The sequence below is a fragment of the Martes martes genome (assembly GCF_963455335.1).
Source record: "Martes martes genome assembly, chromosome: 3".
In the NCBI taxonomy this organism is placed as follows: domain Eukaryota; kingdom Metazoa; phylum Chordata; class Mammalia; order Carnivora; family Mustelidae; genus Martes; species Martes martes.
In genome coordinates, this window is record NC_137890.1 from 125,048,737 (window position 1) to 125,068,374 (window position 19,638).

A 19,638-nucleotide genomic window follows, 5' to 3' on the forward strand; every position below is an offset into this window, starting at 1 on the left:
ACTCCCACCTTCCCCACAAGAGAAATAAAATATTATTAAAATGTTCTTGACTCAAAAAAATAAGGTCTCTGAAACTATCCCTTTACCAAATATAAAAATATAGCTGCTCTGATGAAATGTTTACAGATTCAATTAGGTTTAAATATGAAGAATGCTCTTAAATGGTAATCTGTTCCAGGATTTAATTGCTTTGCAATTATTTACATTTTCTAAGTGCATACTTGCAAAGAACAATTTTCCCATGCCCAGGTTCACCATGTATCTATTAAAGTCATCTTAAAAGTATGGAACACAGGGGCACTTGGGTGGCTCAGTGGGTTAAAGCCTCTGCCTTCGGCTCAGGTCATGATCTCAGGGTCCTGGGATTGAGCCCCGCACTGGGTTCTCTGCTCAGCGGGGAGCCTGCTTCCTCCCTCTTTCTCTGCCTGTCTCTGTACCTACTTGTGATCTCTGTCTGTCGAATAAATAAATGAAATCTTTAAAAATAAATAAATAAATAAAAATAAAAACCTTCAGATACTTTTTAAAAAAAAAAGTATGGAACACAAATTATCTGCCTTAGAAAAGACAGTTTATTCCATGTATAAAAGCTCAGAGTGGCTTCAGAAAGATCAAACAGAAGTAAATACACCAGCCATATAGTTCTTTGAGCTTTATTTTTATATGCATACATGTTTCAAGAAAACAAAAATTTCAAGATATCGAGTACAACATATCAAATGAAATCATTCAGAATTATTTTAACAGTATAAAGTACATGTGTAGGATGCATTATATAATTTATTCTGAGGTTTCAAAAAGCAGTGTTTTTGGTTTTAAAATTCTGATACCATTACTTACTGTAACTTTCAAGTAACATAGTTCAAGTTAAGTTTTTTTAAAAAATAATGACTAAATTAAGACATTATCTCTAAGATGATCTGATAGATGAGCTGCCTTTACCACGATCTTCAAAATAGTGCTGTTCAATTCTTCTACAGAAAGCAAGGAGGTTGCTATAGTTTTTCACCTTCTCAGAAAGTTCATCATTGGTCAACTGTGTGGTAAGAATGGTATACAAATGGCCAAATACCAGTGCATCTAGTTCAGTAGGCCTAAAACAAAAGTAGAAATGAAAGTAACATGAATAGCATTTAACTTGTATGGCAGAATATACACTACTTTTTAAAACATTTTATTCCTCTATTTAAAGGAAAAAGTCACATAAATAAATCCTACCTCAACTTGATAGAATTTATTTTCTTTTTAACTTGGAGTTTCTGTTGTAAGATATGGAAAAAAAAAACCTTTTAAATGATAATTTGCTACTTGTGTGACTTGCTTTTAAAGTGGTAATGCATTAAAGTAATATTGGTGTAACTGATCATATTCATTTTATTCATTAATTTATTCACTACATAAATACAGTAGGTCTCCAACGTGCCAGGAACTGTGCTTAGATGATAGAGATGTAAGAACATGAAAGATATCCTAAGACATGGACACAAAACATAAATTATGACATAATTTATTAAGTGTTTTAATAGAAGCAAAACCAAAATGGTATCAAAGCAGAGGATTTCACTGTGGTGCTGGGACAAATGACACCTGACTACCCAAATCATGTATTAACAACATGATTTAATTTTAACTTTACCACTTTTAAAATAATTTAGCTTTTTAAAAAAAATTTATTTATTTTGAGATGGGGAAGGGGGTGGGAAATGGAGAGGAGAGAATCTCAAGCAGACTCCCCTCTGAGGTCAGAGCCCAATGAGGAGTTCAATCTCAGGACCCATGAGATCATGACTGAGCCGAAAGCAGTCACTTAACTGAGAGCCACCCAGGCGCCCCAATAATCTAGCTTTCTGAAGGAGAAGTAAAGATGTCTTCAACAAAAAAATTCTAGGGTTTTTTTCCCTTTAATTATGTGTTAGTAACAAAAAATTGAAATTTATCTACCTCACTACTAATGGTCTATAGATGAGGCATCACCAAACTACATTATATTAAAATATTGCCAATAATATTAAAATACTACTGAAGAGAGAAAATATCACCGTAATTATGAACTATTATTGCTATCAGTCCCATAGTGATAAAATTTTTAAGAAAATATGTGTTAGCCTACATAAATGTGAAAGTATGTTTCAGTAATCTGGTTTGGAAGGACAGATTTGGGGGTCCCTCAAATCTAAGTTTGAATCCTAACTGCCACTTACTACCTATGTGGTCTTAATCACTAATAATGAATGACCTCATCCTGTTGCCTGGCTTTAAATACGTCTTTATGCCACTAATTGCCTAATATGTATCTCCAATCCCAGTCCCTCTCCTAAAGTCCAGAATCATACATTTGAATGTCTACATAACATCTCTACTTGAAGGGCACCTGGGTGGCTCAGTCAGTTGAGTGGCTGCCTTCGGCTCAGGTCATGGCGGGGAGTTTGCTTTTCCCACTCCCTCTGCCTGCCGCTCTGCCTACTTATGCCCTCTCCCTCTCTCAAATAAAGAAATAAAATCTTTAAAAAACAAAACAAAAACAAACAAAAAACAAATCTCTACTTGAATGTTGATTAAACATTTCAAACTTGCTCATCCCATATTCCCAAAATAAAAGGCACCATTATCCACTCAGCTATTTGAGCCAAAAATCTCAGGGTTACTCTTGAGTCTTCTCTTTCTCTTACCCTCTCAATTACATTAGCAAGTGTTGTGAGACAGGACTGCCAAATAAGTCCTGATTACTACCATTTATCATCCACTCGGAGCCACGATCATCTCTCACCTAGACCACTACAACAGCCTCCTAACATGCCTTCCTGCTTCTATTTATTGTCCACATAGTAGCCACAGTGATTTTTTTTTTAAATGTCACCAGACCATGCCACTCCAAGCATAAACTATTCTAATGAATAACCATTCCACTCAACACTAATATGCCAAACTCCTTACCTGAAGCATAGAAAGCCTAGATGACCTTGTCCCTGTTTCTCTCTTCAGTCTCATCTCCCGCCATTGTCAACACACAACCAATATTGGCCTTGCCTCCCCCATTTGAGCCTAACAAACTCAAGCCAATCTTAGGGCCTTGACCCAATTATTCCTGCTGCCTGGAAGACTTTTCCCTTGACTCCACATTGCTGCTCCTTCTTGTTTTTCAGAACAAGGCTTAAATGTCACATCAGAACACCAAAACTAAAGTGGACATAGAGTCACTTATTACCATGTGATCCTATCTGATTTCTCCATGTAGCACTTAATACTATCTAATATTTGTTAATTGTCTGTCTCCCTCTACCAGGATCTTCTCTACTTGTTTCCTGCTGTGTCCCTAATACTTGGAACAATGCCTGAGACAAAGCAGGGTTCTTAGTAAGTATGTTCTGAATGAATCAATAAAAAGATGATGCATTTCTCATACCACACTGTAACTGTGTCCACTTAACTGTTTCCCATCATTAAACTCTAAGCTCTTTAGAGGTGACACTGCACACATCTTTTATATCCCCACTTCTTAGAAAAGGATGAAAGGAACTGAATTGGTATTTGCTCAATGCAAACAGAGAAAGAATCCTGCCTATGGTATGTAGAATATTTAATTTTTCAATAGTAGTTACTAACATTCTTTCGAAGCCTTCCCTTTTTTGACACATTCATGAAGAATTATTAAAGTCAGATGTGCAGTCAATGGTCATGTTTAAGAGGGTAGCCAACAGGATAGTTAAAGAAAAAAAAATCACAAGTGTCCTTGGACTAAATAGCACCATGAATAGTATCATTACAAATGAAGAATCAATAACAAATGGATTCTGAGAAGAACCAGAGATGTAGAAGGTGGATAAATGTAGAGAGGCACTTCATGAGAAGTGATATAAACACTAACTCTTCCATGTCCCTAAGTATATTCCTTAAAAGGTGTAGCTTTATCTCACCAATTTAGAATTTATTTTTTTCCTAATTTTTGTGTAGGGTTAACTACTCTTTGCTTCTTGAATTAGATCATTAAAAAAGTGAATTTAGGGGTACGTGGGTGGTTCAGTGGGTTAAAGCCTCTGCCTTCAGCTCAGGTCATGATCCCAGGGTCCTGGGATCAAGCCCCACATCAGGCTCTCTGCTCAGCAGGGAGCCTGCTTCCCCTCCCACCCCCCTCTGCCTGCCTCTCTGCCTACTTGTGATCTCTGTCTGTCAAATAAATAAATAAAAATCTTAAAAAAAAAAAAAAAGTGAATTTATTTCCTGATGCAACTTCCAGTAATATAGATGGGCATCCTTTATCATTAAATGAAGGATCTGAAGGAGTTCAAGTATAAGTGTATATTCAAACTACAGTGGTCTAGAAGTAACCCTGAAGCAGTCAAAATGTTACTTGCTGCAAACGTACATCCATGTGACTCCAAAGGTGCTGAATTATATGTGTAATGAGCATACAGCAATGGCTCTCATGTTACATAAAGACAACAACTGGGTGGCAAGTTACTTTAGAACACCTAACAGGAAGTATAACACAATATACTAAATCAAATGAAACACACATACATAACTTCTAATGCATATTTTTTGTAATCCTTATAAATTTCAGCAATTACTTATATTAATTTATATATATATATGAAATATATAAATAACCCATTCCTATAATTCTTTCTTTTTAAAAAGTACACTTCTGGCAGTGGTTCCACAACTGCATACCACTACTAAAACTCAGAGCTATAAACATAAAATGGTGTCAATATTAGCATGTGTAAATATAATAAATCTGATTTTTTTTAAAAAGCAATAAACTCTGAAAAATACTTGCAATTCATGTGGGACAAGAACAAAAAAAAACCACACTTTGCCCCATATTTGTACGGAATTGTTTAATCAAGCCAAGATCTTGATTAACATCCAGTTTTTAATTACCTCTCCTATACCACATAAAGAGAGAACTAACATTTCCATTCTTATGCTTACTAAGTAGTGGGTTGAAATTTTAATACTGATAGCAACTCTCCTCCTAAGACTTTTAAGATCTTTCATATATATATTACATCTACCTTTATAGACCTTTTATTAGAAAAATACTCCAGGATCATAAATATATTTTTAAGAACCTAAGAAATGTGTTGTCTTATCTTGCATTATCATTCTTTCCACATTTGCAATGGCTATCACTATTCTTTTTTTCCCTAGTTTTATTGAGAAATAATTGACAAGTATCACTGTGTAAGTTTAAGGTATACAGCACAGTTGGGTGTGATTTACATGTATTATAACATGATTATACCAAACGGTCCAGCTAATATCCATCAGTTATCTACTGTTCTTTCATTTGAATATCAAAATAAAAATACTGTAAAATGTAAATGTTTTTCCTAATCTTTCCCATTTAAAATTTTTCTATACTCAACTTTTTTGCTTTCTTTATTATGATTGCCTATTTCTTTCTTTCTGATACCTTTTATAGTCAGTCTAGTTTCAAAAACATTAATATTGTCTCTGATCAGTAATTTTTCCTTCCCTTGCACTATTAACTTGCCATGTCTTCATACTACTAGGAGTAATTTACATATTCCCTCTTTATATACCAATCATTGATCTTAGGACTGTCATTCAAGTTTGTAAATCAAGTCCTTTGCCATCAGTCTTTTTTATATTTTTGCCTTTGAAATTTTGAGCAATTTCAATTTGAGCAACAAATTACTCAATTTTCTCAAGTGGTGATTTTTTTTTAAAAAAAGATTTATTTATTCATTTATTTGACAGACAGAGATCACAAGTAGGCAGAGAGGCAGGCAGAGAGAAAGGGAAGCAGGCTCCCCGCTGAGCAGAGAGCCTGATGCGGGGCTTGATCCCAGGACTCTGGGATCATGACCTGAGCCGAAGGCAGAGGCTTTAGCCCACTGAGCCACCCAGGTGCCCCTCAAGTGATGATTTTTTAAATTATTAAAGTATTTTAAAATTTAAATTTTAAAATTATTTTTATTTTTTTTATTTTAAAATTATTAAAGTACAATTGAGGGGAAGCTAGGTGGCTCAATGGGTTAAGCCTCTGCCTTCAGCTCAGGTAGTGATCTCAGGGTCCTGGGACTGAGCCCCGCATCAAGCTCTCTGCTCAGTAGGGAGCCTGCTTCCCCCTCTCTCTCTGCCTGCCTCTCGGCCTATTTGTGATCTGTCAAATAAATAAATAAAATCTTTTTAAAAAAGTGTAATTGATACACAATGCTAGATTAGCTTCAGATGTACAACATACTGATTCAACCACTCTATACATTACTCAATGCTCACCACAATAACCAGAGTCACCACACAACATTACTACAATATTACTGACTATATTCCCTATGCTCTACTTTTTTCTATGACATGTACCATAGTGTTTTGATTACTATAGATTAGTAGTATATCTTGAAATCTGGGGTTATGATACTTTCAGCTGTGTTCTTTCTCAAGATTGCTTCGGCTATTCGAGGTTTTTTGTGGTTCCACACATACTTTGGATATATTTGTTCTAGTTCTGTGAAAAGTATTATTGGTGTTTTGATAATGACTGCATTCAATCTGTAAATTACTTTGGGTAGTATGGACATTTTAACAATATTAATTCTTCAAATCCATGAGCACGCTATATCTTTCCATTTGCGTCATATTAAATTTCTTTCATCAATGTCTTTTAGTTTTCATAGTACAGGTTTTTCACCTCTCTGGTTAAATTTATTCCTTGGTATTTTCATTCTTTTTGTCTTAACTGTAAATTCTTAATTTCTCTGTTAGTCTTTTAGTGTACAGAAATGCAACAATTTCTATATATTAATTTTGTATCCTACAACTTTACTGAATTCATTTATGAGTTCTAATAGTTTTCTGATGGGGTCTTTACAATTTTCTATATATATTATCATGTCATCTGCAAATAGTGACAGTTTTACTTCTTCCTTAACAATCTGATGCCTTTTAATTCCTTTTCTTATCTGACTGCCATAGCTAGGACTTCCAGTACTATGTTGAATGTAAGTGGTGGGAATGGCTATTCTTGCCTTGTTCCTGATCTTAAAGGAAAAACTTTGTTTTTCACCACTGAATATGCTAGCTAGATTTTTCATATATAGCACTTATTATGTCGAAGTATGTTCCCTTTGTGCCCACTTTGTTGAGTTTTTATCATAAAGAGATGCTGTATTTTTTGTTAAATGCCTTTTCTGAATCTATTGAGATAATCATATAGTTTTTTTCCTTCCTCTTATTACCAGGATATATTATACTGACTGATTTGAGAATAGTGAACCACCCTTGCATCCATGGAATAAATCCCACTTGATCTTGGGGAGCCTGGGTGGTTCAGGCAGTCAAGTGTCCACTCTTGATTTCAGCTCAGGTCATGATCTTGGGGTCGAGAGATCAAGGCCCGAGTTGAGTCGGGCTCCACACCCAGCAGGGAGTCTGCTTCAGAATTTCTCTCTCCCTCTCCTTTTGCCCCTCACCCTGCTCACATGTGCACACACACACACACACACACACTCTCTCTCTCTCTCTCTCTCTAAAACAAACAAATCTTTTAAAAAAATAAAATAGGGGTGCCTGGGTGGCTCAGTTGTTAAGCATCTGCCTTTGGCTCAGGTCGTGATCCCAGGGTCCTGGGATCGAGCTCCGCGCTGGGCTCCCTGCTCAATGGGAAGCCTGCTTCTCCCTCTCCCTCTCCCACTCCCCCTGATTATGTTCTCTCTCTCGCCGTCTCTCTCTGTCAAATAAATAAAATCTTTTAAAAAAATAAAGTAATCCCACTTAATCATGGTGAATGATCCTTTTAATATACTACTGAATTCAGTTTGCTAATATTTTGTTGAGGATTTCTGCATCGATGCTCATCACAGATACTACCCTAGTTTTGTTTTGTTTTCTTTTTCTTTTTTTTTTTTTTGTAGTATCTTTGCCTGATTTTGGTATCAGAATAACGTTCTCCTTATAGAATGAATTTGGAAGTTTTCCTTCCTCTTCTATATTTTGGAATAGCTTAAAAAGAACAGGTATTAACTCTTCTTTAAATGTCTGGTAGAATTCACCTGTGAAACCGTCTGGTCTTGGGACTTTCGTTGGTTGATTACTGATTCAATTTCTCAACTGGTAATTTCTTTATTGAACAAACCTCAGTAAAATCCAATTCTTCCCTGAAATTTTTCATCTTAAGATTCCCATGTTTAATTTTTGCAGCATTTCCTCAATACCCTTTCTCATCAGTATATGAAGGTATATTTTCAAGTTTTACCATTTAATAGTTTATGCAGAACTCTTTCTTTTTCAAAAATAAGACCTCTTCCAATTTCTCAATTTGAGCGACTTTTAACAAACATTCACTGATCCTCTGCTGACAAGTAGGTTTTGTTTATACAGACCTGCAAGGAGCTCATAAATGCTTTATAATGGTATAATTCATTCTATTCTGATTAAGTATAGGGGGAAAAAGGTAACATAAAAATAACACAGTAAGAAAAGTTTTACTTTTTCATTCCAAGTTCATGCTCGCCACATGAAAAAGGATCTAGTAGCCTTTGGATAGGTATCTCAACAGATATCACATCAGTAAGATACCTTGTATACAACAGGAAATACAGATTTTGTTTTAGTTTCATTTCAGAAATATGATTTAAATATTTAAAAGCTACCAACCACATTATATATTATAAAAGATTAAAAAAAAAAAAAAAGACCACCAGTGTTAGTATCTATCTTATTCTGATTTCTTTCACTTTTCTAATTTTTTCTCTCCACAATTTATCTTCTTTGTCCTCTTTTCCCAATTCCTATTCCTGCTGCAGGATCTCCCTCATCTACCCATTCCCCTTGAATCAAGTAAAACTACTGGGTTTCTTCCATGAGTCCTCTCAACATCCCCAGGAGGTTAGCTAGGAGAAAAATGTATTCTACTTTTAGAGGGTAAGGGAAAGATACACAGGGAAATAAAGTAACTTGCCAAAGTCTGGTATATATCAGAGCCAAGAACCCAATTCAGGGCCACTGACCCGGAATCCAATACCACATTATCTAGACTTAAGCCAGCGCTCTAGTCACTTAAGTACAGTATCTCACAAAGTAATGATTCCTGACAGATAAAAAAATGAGAAAAGCTCTGTCACATTAAAGTAAAAATACAAACGAATTTTTCCTAATTATGGTTTGCTACTAATTAGACAATGGGATAAAACTAAAATTAAAAAGTGAAATCTATTTTTCAATCATTAGAGGAAAATTAAGTCTCATACAAGGTAAAATTATTTCAAAAACCTACATCTTAATACGGTTCTTCCATAGTAAATCTTTGGTTTTATGCTTGTTCTAAATGTTCAGTTTCTCATTATGAGCTTAAATATAACTATAATTTTATAAGAAAAAAATCTGTTTTGATATTTCCACTAAATCACATGCTGAATGATACCTGGTTATGAATGAAGTCTTTGACACTGAGTTTAAATGAGAAAAATAAGTCAGATATATTCTCCTGGCCTCCCATGAAGACAGCATGCATAACAAAACTAACTCCTAACACACAAGGATGCACTTCATAGGATACAACACACCTCTTCTGAGCTTTTCAAGCCCTAAGAATTCCTGTATCACCAAGAAAAAGGAATGACTTAGCACTAATATGTAGATACATTTCTTTTGTGTTACAGACTAAACAAATAGACTCTGCATAGCAGACATCACTAGAATTAGGAACATAGCTGGAGAAGCGTTACCTACCAGGATTTCATGGTTTGAATTCTATGACCTTTGTGCTTCAGTGATCAAGACCCCAAATTTCAGTTATATGTAGTATACATTAATATAACAAATGTTTCCAAGCTTTCATCATTGTCATTTTTGCTACTAATATTAATATCTCTACCAAAAGATGTATGATATGGTTACAGAAGATGAATGCCTATAAAGATAAAATAATAGCAAATAAACCTTTTAAAAAATTATTAATCTAAACAGGAAAATTTTTACTACAGAGCCAAAAAAAGGCTAGAATTTCTAAGTAAAACATTAAGATTAAAATGTTAATTTAGGGTGCCTGGGTGGCTCAGTGGGTTAAAAAGCCTCTGCCTTCAGCTCAGGTCATGATCCCAGGGTCCTGGGATCAAGTCCTGTATCAGGTTCTCTACTCAGCGGCATGCCTGTTCCCCCCGCCGTCTGCCTCTCTGCCTACTTGTGATCTCTGTCTGCCAAATAAAGAAATAAAAATCTTAAAAAAAAAAGTTAATTTAAACCCATCTTAAACTGGATCACAGGATGATTCTAATATATTAAAACTGTAACGTTAAAAAAAAAGGGAAATTCATTCTTTGCCTATATTATTCTTTTCCAGATTACAAAATAATTGTCTTAATGAATTATTCAACTTAGATATATGTACATATACCTTTAATCCATATCCTTCATACTAATTTCTGTGCTTTATAAAAGTTTTCATTAACTTTTAAAAGATAAGTTCATAACAGTGCTTGTCCATCCAACAAAATTGATAACTGTTTAGTTTTACTCACTTTTCTGGTCCCCAGGGTATCACCCTGTATAAACAAGTATGGTTAGACGTCATGTTTTAACAGCATTTTCCAAGTGTGGAATTTTGTTAAGATGATGTAGTTCCATACACAGCACCATACACATAGATAGTAGTACCTCTATCATATCATAAAATAATGACTGGTTTACATGTCTGCCCTTAAGAATTTTTAAGATTTTTATTTTTATTTATTTATTTGACAGACAGAGATCACAAGTGGGCAGAGAGGCAGACAGAGAGAGAGAGAGGAGGAAGCAGGCTCTCCACTGAGCAGAGAGCCCGATGCGGGGCTTGATCCCAGGACCCTGAGACCATGACCCGAGCCGAAGGCAGAGGCTTTAACCCACTGAGCCACCCAGGCGCCCCTGCCCTTAAGAATTTTTAATGGCAAGGACTGCATTTCAGAAATTTTAGTATCCGAGAGCCTAGAGCTGTGCCTGATAATCAAGAAGTGCTAAGTAAATGTTTAATGAGGGCAAAAATGAAAAATAAAACAAAATCTTATCAAAAATATTTCTTGATAAAACAATTCCTCTATGGCAAAATAAGTTTGTAACCTAACAATATAGAAAAGAAACTAAATAAAAAAAGATAAAGTTTCTTACTGCTTATTGAAGAAATATGGTTGTGTTCCCAGTCTTTGAGAAAGTGCCTGACAGCACTGGTCTACATCTTCTAAGACCTAACATAGGCAATAGACCCAAAGGAAAATATTTAAATTAGCAAAACAATGTCTAAAACTTAATTTGTATCACAGCTAATAACAAAAATGTAAATTTAGGTAACCTTTTATCATATATTTAGAATCAGATTATAGAACACATATAGAACATAAGTAATACTTTCTATATAAGAAATAAGAAGAAAATTTGAGAGAAAACTTCCTTTAAACACAAGCACATTTAAGTTACTTATAAGGATTACTATTAAGAAAGTTTCTACCTCAAAATTCTACCACCTACAAAAAAATGTTTTCCTGAATCCATAGCTTCAAATGACTTTATATATTCTTAAAAAGCTGCTTCGTAACAACACTGCTGCTGACCCACCATGAGTAAAAAGCATTTGAGTTGTTTCCTCACTAGTGGAGATGGATTTTATTTACTCGATCCCTATTCATTTCCCCAATCCCTAGTGTGGTCAGTGGCACACAGCAGTAAGCTGGCTGGCTAGGACTCCAAGTAGCCTTGGAAAAGAAACATTATTAATGATTGAATTAGTTCAATCTCATGACCTTGAAAAGCTATATATTTTTTTAATTTTGCTATTTCAATAAATTTAAAACAAACAAAAAGATATATTAAGAGCTGTATATAACAGGGTTTTTTAAAGCCCTGATACTGCAGATCTATATTTATTGACATAGATGCCCACAATATATTGGTGAATAGAAAAAAATTAGATTACAGAGTGGCAGGTATAATAAGATCCCATTTAAGGACAGAGACATCTAGAAGAATGTTCTCCAAAAAGTTAGCAGCGGCAATTTCTAGATGATAGGATCTCAAGCAATTTCTATTTCTTTTTTGAACTTTTCTGTATTAGATAGTTTGTTTTACAATAAGCATGTATGATTTTTATAAAACAAACAAAACGCACTTCATGTCAGAAAAAACAGTAAATGTTTTCCTAATTTTTTTATTGTGCTGAGATTTTTAAAGACTAAATATAACATGAATTTAATATAAATATAATATAAATTATAAATATATATAAATTATATATAAATTATATAAATTATATAAAATATATAATATATAATTTTATATAATATAAAATATATTATATATAATATATATAAAATATAATTATATATAAAACTATTTTTAAAATTATATATAAAATACATAAATTATAAATATAAAACATGAATTTCTTAATGCATTAAAGTTGAGGCAACCCCCTACTTCAATCTGAATTATCTGGATTCACCTGGTCCAGAGTCTTGTTACCCCATCCAATAGCTTTCATCTTACGTTTGACTTCCCACTGTTTCTGATAAGCCAAAATATGATTCAGAGGCCAAGGGTAAGGAGAGCCATATCTGGCATGAGTGATCTGGAGCAAAAAGATTTTGTGACAAACATGATTCTAAAAACAAAGCCTGTTTTTACAAACAGAATTCTTAGGAAAATATATATTCAGAACACAAATACAACAATCTGAAAAAAATACATAGCTTGCAATCTAAAAAATTAAAATTTCAAACCATTCCCTTTAAAAATATATAAACTTTTATGTACTTTGCAACCAGTTACATCAAACAATGACACATAGCTTCCCTAAAATGTATGTGCAAGCAAAATTAAAGTAAGTGAAAAACTATATCACTAATGGTATAAACCACAATGTTTCATTTATGAGCAGGGACTTACGATTCTGAGCAAAAGTGTTTTCTCATTAAATTTTAATTAAGATAAATGCTGCAGAACCACTCACCTCCCCTACTGTAGCTTCATCACACCACTGAAGATACAACTAGGAACAAAAGAACAGTCACGAAAACTTCAGAATACCAAAAAAAAAAAGATGGATAAAGAAAATTATTTCTTGCCATAGTTATTTTTTATAAACCAACTTTATAAAAGTCACATATATGAGAGTTTTCCCTCCTCTGGCTAATATTGCTATACAGAATTATTAAATTTAATTAATAATAATACTTAATAAAAGCATTTCCTATTCATAAAGTAGTACATCTCTAAATACCATTAAACTATTTTAGAGATATTATTTACGTAAACCTCCCAGGGCCAAAGTCAAATAATGAGTGGACAAGAATCACTCCTTTTTACAAATAGAAAAACTAGACCTGAAAATGTCAGACAACTTGTTCGAACATAATAACCAAATAATTTCAGTAACCATCCTAGCCCTAGAATTGCTTGACTATATTCCTATTTCTCAGTAACTCTGAAATAACCCATAAGAAAGATGATCGTTTGTAAGAGGAAAGTTTCTTTTCAAGGTCTATTATCTTCTATTATACCTCTGCAGTCAACAGCATATTGTTGACTAATTCCATGTAGGCTTTCATTTCTGCTTTTTGGACTTCATCCAGCCCATCACTAAGAGAATGGCCCTAAAGGGAATTTAAAAAAATTTAAAAGAGCATCATATTAAATAGACAAAAACTTTCAGTTATCTTACTACTGAGTGAATATAAATGTTTTTACTACATCAATGTTTTTACTATAAATGTCTAATAAACTTCTGAAATATCTCTAAAATTATACATTAAAAAAGTTAATAATCTATCACTACAAAATATGAATAAGCAATATTTATATGCCACTATAAAAATGTATCTTTCAATGGACAAAATCATATTATCATTTCACAAAAGAAGAAAACAGAATGGTCAGTAAACCTTATTTTTTTTAAGAGACTAACCTTATTAGTAATAAAACAAATGCCAAAAGATTGACATGTGTTGCTTATAAAGTGGTCAAAGGTGGAAAGAAAATGTTAGTAAATGTATAGGGAAATAAAATTCTAATATACTATAATAATGAGTAGATCCATAAAATGGTATAACTCTTTAGTTCAATCCAGCCATCTGTGGTAAGATTTTTAAAAATGAGTATCTTTTAATATTTTAGCATCACTCTTAGGAATTTATCTGAAGGAGATAATCTGACAAGTGTAGAAAGGTGTCTGTAGAAAAATATTTATCTTAACACATAATAAGAGCCAAACACTGACAATAATTTATGTGTCCAACAATAAAGGCTTAAGTAAATAAATTACAATACATCCATACAATAAAATACTATACAACAACTTAAAAGATAATATATTTCTATGGTCATTAACATGGAAGAATTTCCAAACGTATTTATGATTTTAAAAGGCAGGTTACAAAATAGCACATAATAGCATGATCTACATTTTTCTGTATATGCAAAGAGAAAAGTCTGGAAGGATGTTCCACAAAATGTTAATGGAGTTTGTCCTTTATAACTATTAAAACCTAAACTGAACTCAAATGTATATATTAATATGTTCAATTTCTAAATATATCCTGTATCTCTCTTCTCAAAGGTTAACCTGACATTTTATAACAACCTAAATTTTCATTTATGACCAAAACTCTCATTAACTGCAAGTTAGAAAATTATCTACCATTTTGTAAAGATCAAATTACATCTTTTGCCATTGATTTACATTATGGAGGAAAAAACTGATACTTTAGAAATATTTCTCTACTAGTTTATATTGGCATTTTTTAAAAACTAGGTTAAAATCAATATAAATATTAAGATACACTAAAGAATGATGAATGACTTATTTAAGACTAACTGTGATCTAAAAAAAATTTAAATAAATAAATAAATAAAAATTTAAAAAAAAAGACTAACTGTGATCAAATATATTTAATATCTTTTTTATTACCTTGGCTTTAACGAATTGGACTATTGGACCAAGTTCTGATACTACTTGATTTCCTACATGAATAAAAGGTACTTTACCTGTTGAGGAGAAAAAAAATGTATGAAGACACTTTCAGTAAATTAATACAAAAACAGAATGTGTTTTATTAATATACTGATTTTGTAATCCTATAACTTTTGAAAATTATAATTAAATGTGTACATTAAATTCTATAAACTTTTAAATGTTAATTTTAAAAGAAAAAGGAGATTCATTTCTAGAGTTCTCATTTGTATGTAACAACTGATCACAATATTAGCTTTTCAGAACTCACACTAACAAACTGCTATATAATATAGCAGTAAATACTAATTATGAAAATTAGATGAAGCAAGGCGGAACACTGGTTCACGACCATTGACAGATTTGAAAGAAATGTAATTGGACTTTCTCTTCAGAGTACAATGAATCAATCTATATTTTAAACTACATTTAAGAGATGACTTCTTTTTACATCCACTTTTAAATCTCAGATACCCATTAAGTTCAATATTTTAAGCACATAATGGTACAATAATAAATGTCTTTGACTCAAAAAAAAGTTAGGAATTAAAAGAATTAGCAATCTTTGAAGATATGCTAGTTTATGAATTATAACACAAAGTATGTTCCCGGACACATTTGGGGGGAAAAAAATAAGAAGCATGCTTATAAAAACTGGCTTCTGTAAATAAATGTCACATTAAAAAAGTGGGATTTCATTTTTAAAAATACCAATAGTTGGGGCGTCTGGGTGGCTCAGTGGGTTAAAGCCTCTGCCTTCGGCTAGGGTTATGATCCCAGGGTCCTGGGATCAAGCCCCGCATCAGGCTCTCTGCTCGGCAGGGAGCCTGCTTCCTCCTCTCTCTCTACCTGCCTCTCTGCCTACTTGTGATCTCTGTCTGTCAAATAAATAAATAAAATCTTTAAAAAAAAAAAAAAACCTTTAAAAAAAATACCAATAGTTGATGAAATTATCAGAGATGATAACAAAATAAGTCTCCAAATAGCAATAAAGTTCATTCCAAAAGCTAGAGGATGAAGCTTGCTATCAGACCTAGGTCAAATAGAGTTCACACTAAGAGTAGGCTGATTCGTGGTCCTTTTCAACAGATTCACTCCTCTCTGCCCCATTCAGACCAAGGGTAATGGATGAGGCCTACAGTACCAACAAGGCTTCATCTAAATCCCTAGGATAACACGCATTACAAAAGGCAAGCAGGCCTTCAGGGAAACAACTCAACAATACATTTAGAAGACATTTCCATGTTACCAATATAAAAACACTGAATTCTACATTCCTTTCTTCTACTGCTTTATAAATCTTGCAAAAAAGAAAAGAATTTATCTGGGTATTAGGCCATAATGTTTTTTAACTTGAGATAAAATCTTTGTAAGTACTCTAGTGCTAGAAATAGTACAGGTCCTCTGAGATAAAATGATCTGAGAATGAAAACTATGCGTGGATAAATGCCTAGACTGAAGGCTATTTTTAGGTTATAATATTTTGAAAGGAAAGTGTATTTCTCATTTTCAATATCCAGTCTGGCATTCTTGGAAGAAGGAGTTTGTATTTTCTTTTTAAAAATACTTTCAGTACTGTAGATTCTGAAGCAGGAAAGCAGTGTGGGTAGTCAAATGAGTACTCATGTATCCCTAAATATAAAGAAATATATAAACATCAAGGCAACAAATTAGAAGTGAATAACGTTTTTGTCACTCGCCTGACTTAAAGTGGAGCCAATGTTATATCCTTATTATTGCAGGTATCAAGAAAAGTACTGTGAGATATTTATTCCCTGGCACCAATCGAAGATAATTTAAAAAAACTAACAGAGGGCCCTATTTCTTATTTTAGGCAGAATAATCATTTTTTAGGACTTAAAGGAAGCAAGAAGAAAGCAAGGAAGTTTGTGATTCAGAAAATATTGAAATAAAAAGAGCCCAAATACCATCTAATCCAACCACCACATATTGTAGATGAAGTCACTGAAGCTCAAAAAAGAAAAGTGAAATTTCCCAAGGAAATTGTCAATATGTGACAAGGTCACAAAAGGATTAGAGTAAAAATTTCCTAACTCTTAGCTAAGAGTGACTTGATTTCTGATTATTCCACAATGTTCTCTGCTTTAAAAACCTACTACAATAAGATAAAGCAAACAAATAAAACATTCCCCTGATCCCCCCAATCATATGATGAAAGAAATAATACTAGAGTTATGATGAAATTTAAATAAATGCCTTAACAGGAAGTGCCACTTTCATCTACCTACAGGAGACTCCGATGAATGTATGTCTATATGTGTGTATTTATGTTCTGTAGCCTCTATAATAGTTATTTGTCTTTCATAGAGTCTATAAAAAGATATCTACCTGTGTGGTACTTAGTATAGTCATTTTAGGAAACAGGTGGCTAAACTCTAGGGCTTCTCCTCATTTGCCAAAGATATCAACTTTAGTATTAGATTATCAACTTTTTTACATGTAACTACACTCTTTTTGTATGACTACATAAAGGATAAAGATAGAACCCAGTATGATTCATCTCACCAGAATTCAGAAAGTTTATAAAACCTACATTCAATATTAACAGAAAATTAGTCAATTAATGGCCTGCAACAATCTAAAATATGTCTATGTTTACAAGTCTAGAAATTCTTTTATGGAGATGTTTTAGAATGTATATTCATAAATCTATAAGTGTAGATGTATGAATGTATGAATGTATGAATGTAACCAGTGTGTATGGAAGCTGTCCTCACAGCTTTTGACAATTATTACCACCTTTAAGAAACTAAGATGAAAAGAAAAAAAATGTTTTATACAAATCATTTCTAAGTTATTTTTAGAGTGAGGAGATAAATGTCTCCCTAAAAAGCAATGTAACACATTTACCAATCATTTATACTTAATGGATTTACCCATAAAGGTGTGATTCTGTGTTATTATTGGACCAGCAGAACCATAATTATAATCCATACCAATTCTAGTTAACATTTATTTATCAGCTTTGTGGCACTATATTTTGATGTTAAAAATTATCTGAACTATATTTGTTTAAAACTTTACCTTAATCTACAATATATGACACACAGAAAAGGCAATGCTGATTATAAAAAATAGGAGAAAGGCTAAAAGCTTAATAGATATCTTAAAACCTGTTAAAATAAAAATTAAACAAAAAGAAGTCATTACAAACCAAAAGCATTCAGAGATGAACTTAAGATCTTTGACAAGTAAATTTAATTATTCCACAATCTCTCTTCTTCCCTCTATATAAAAGGAGAACATAGTTTAGAGAAGTGTGTTTAATAATGAATGGATTCATTATCATCAAAATTGGTTTTCTGAAGTGGAAACGGTCCTATGTAAATAAGACTGGGGATATCTGAGATTATGTATTTTCTTACTATTTACTACTTAAAACAACTTCTGTAACTTTCCAGTAACCGACTAACACCACAGAGTTGAAACGAATAGCCATGTCCACCCAAAGACTATCAAGTTTACAACTGTTACTTCACAAAACCATGGGAAAATTATTCCAAGGGTAAACAACAAAAATGGGACTTCTAAAATAGTAGGTGCAAACTGGACCAGCACTACAATTTTATCAATGCAGAATATTAACAGAATTTTTAAAAACTTACCAGATGGAGACATATATTCTGCATTTGCCCTACAAACCACTTTGATAGGCAGATTACACATTTGCAAAAAGGCCTGCAAATCAAGAGAAGTATCGTTAGCCTAGTGAAAGTATATATAAATTGAACACAACTTTTTATTTATTTCCTAAATTTAAATAAAATCTCATATAATAACACTTTATTAGGAAAGAATGAAACGATTTAAAGTGAAAGATCTGTATTCCAAACAAAACAAAATGTCATTTCAGTACTAAAATATATATATATATATATATATATATATATATATAATTTAGACACCAGTAAAAGCTTGACACTTAATGCATTTATACACTCTTAAGAAAAAAAAATGTAAATTATCTACACTTATTTTACCACATTAGTTTGTGTAAGCCAGCAATACTAAATATTGATTTAATTTTCTTTAAGGATGACTAAAGTCCAAATTTTATAAAGTATTCCTTAATTCCACTATTCTTTACGGGATCTTTACTGTCTCAACTTAGAGAAAAACTCTCAAAATGTTATTTCTGCTACTTCCAAGTTCTCTCCTATAATACTCAGGATTCTAATGTGTAGTTTTTATGCCCACTAATTCATTTTTTAAAGACATTAAGTTGTTGATTTGTACTATGTTATAGTAAAAAAATCTTAGAAGCAACTTAAATGTCTAACAATAAGGAAGTAAGTCATTTATGGTGAATCCAAATCATGGATTGTTATGCAATCCCTTTTAAAAACCATGAATTATGGGGCGCCTGGGTGGCTCAGTAGGTTAAAGCCTCTGCCTTCGGCTCAGGTCATGATCCCAGAGTCCTGGGATCGAGCCCCGCATCGGGCTCTCTGCTCCGTGGAGAGCCTGCTTTCTCCTCTCTCTCTGCCTGCCTCTCTGCCTACTTGTGATCTCTGTCTGTCAAATAAATAAATAAAATCTTTAAAACAAAACAAAACAAAAACCATGAATTATATCTTCACACATGGCTATCTAAAATAAGCTTACAACTGGATGTGACCAATGTCTAAATTCCGGCCAAAGGGACTTAAAGTTCTGGGCCACTGCTAGAAGTT

General features: G+C 32.9%; 1 protein-coding gene across 1 annotated transcript in view; it reads right to left on the reverse strand.

The window, feature by feature from the left end:
- Window positions 1-553: 553 nt before the first annotated feature.
- MTX2 (metaxin 2) overlaps window positions 554-19,638 on the reverse strand; it is a 75,639-nt gene continuing 56,554 nt past the window's right edge. The window contains exons 4-10 of the mRNA XM_080798090.1: window positions 18,571-18,643; window positions 14,903-14,979; window positions 13,497-13,589; window positions 12,947-12,985; window positions 12,440-12,565; window positions 11,113-11,189; window positions 554-1,094 (exon numbers count right to left, since the gene is read on the reverse strand). Coding sequence (XP_080654216.1) covers window positions 911-1,094; window positions 11,113-11,189; window positions 12,440-12,565; window positions 12,947-12,985; window positions 13,497-13,589; window positions 14,903-14,979; window positions 18,571-18,643 — 669 coding nt within the window. The 3' untranslated portion in view covers window positions 554-910. The remainder of the gene's footprint in view (window positions 1,095-11,112; window positions 11,190-12,439; window positions 12,566-12,946; window positions 12,986-13,496; window positions 13,590-14,902; window positions 14,980-18,570; window positions 18,644-19,638) is intronic.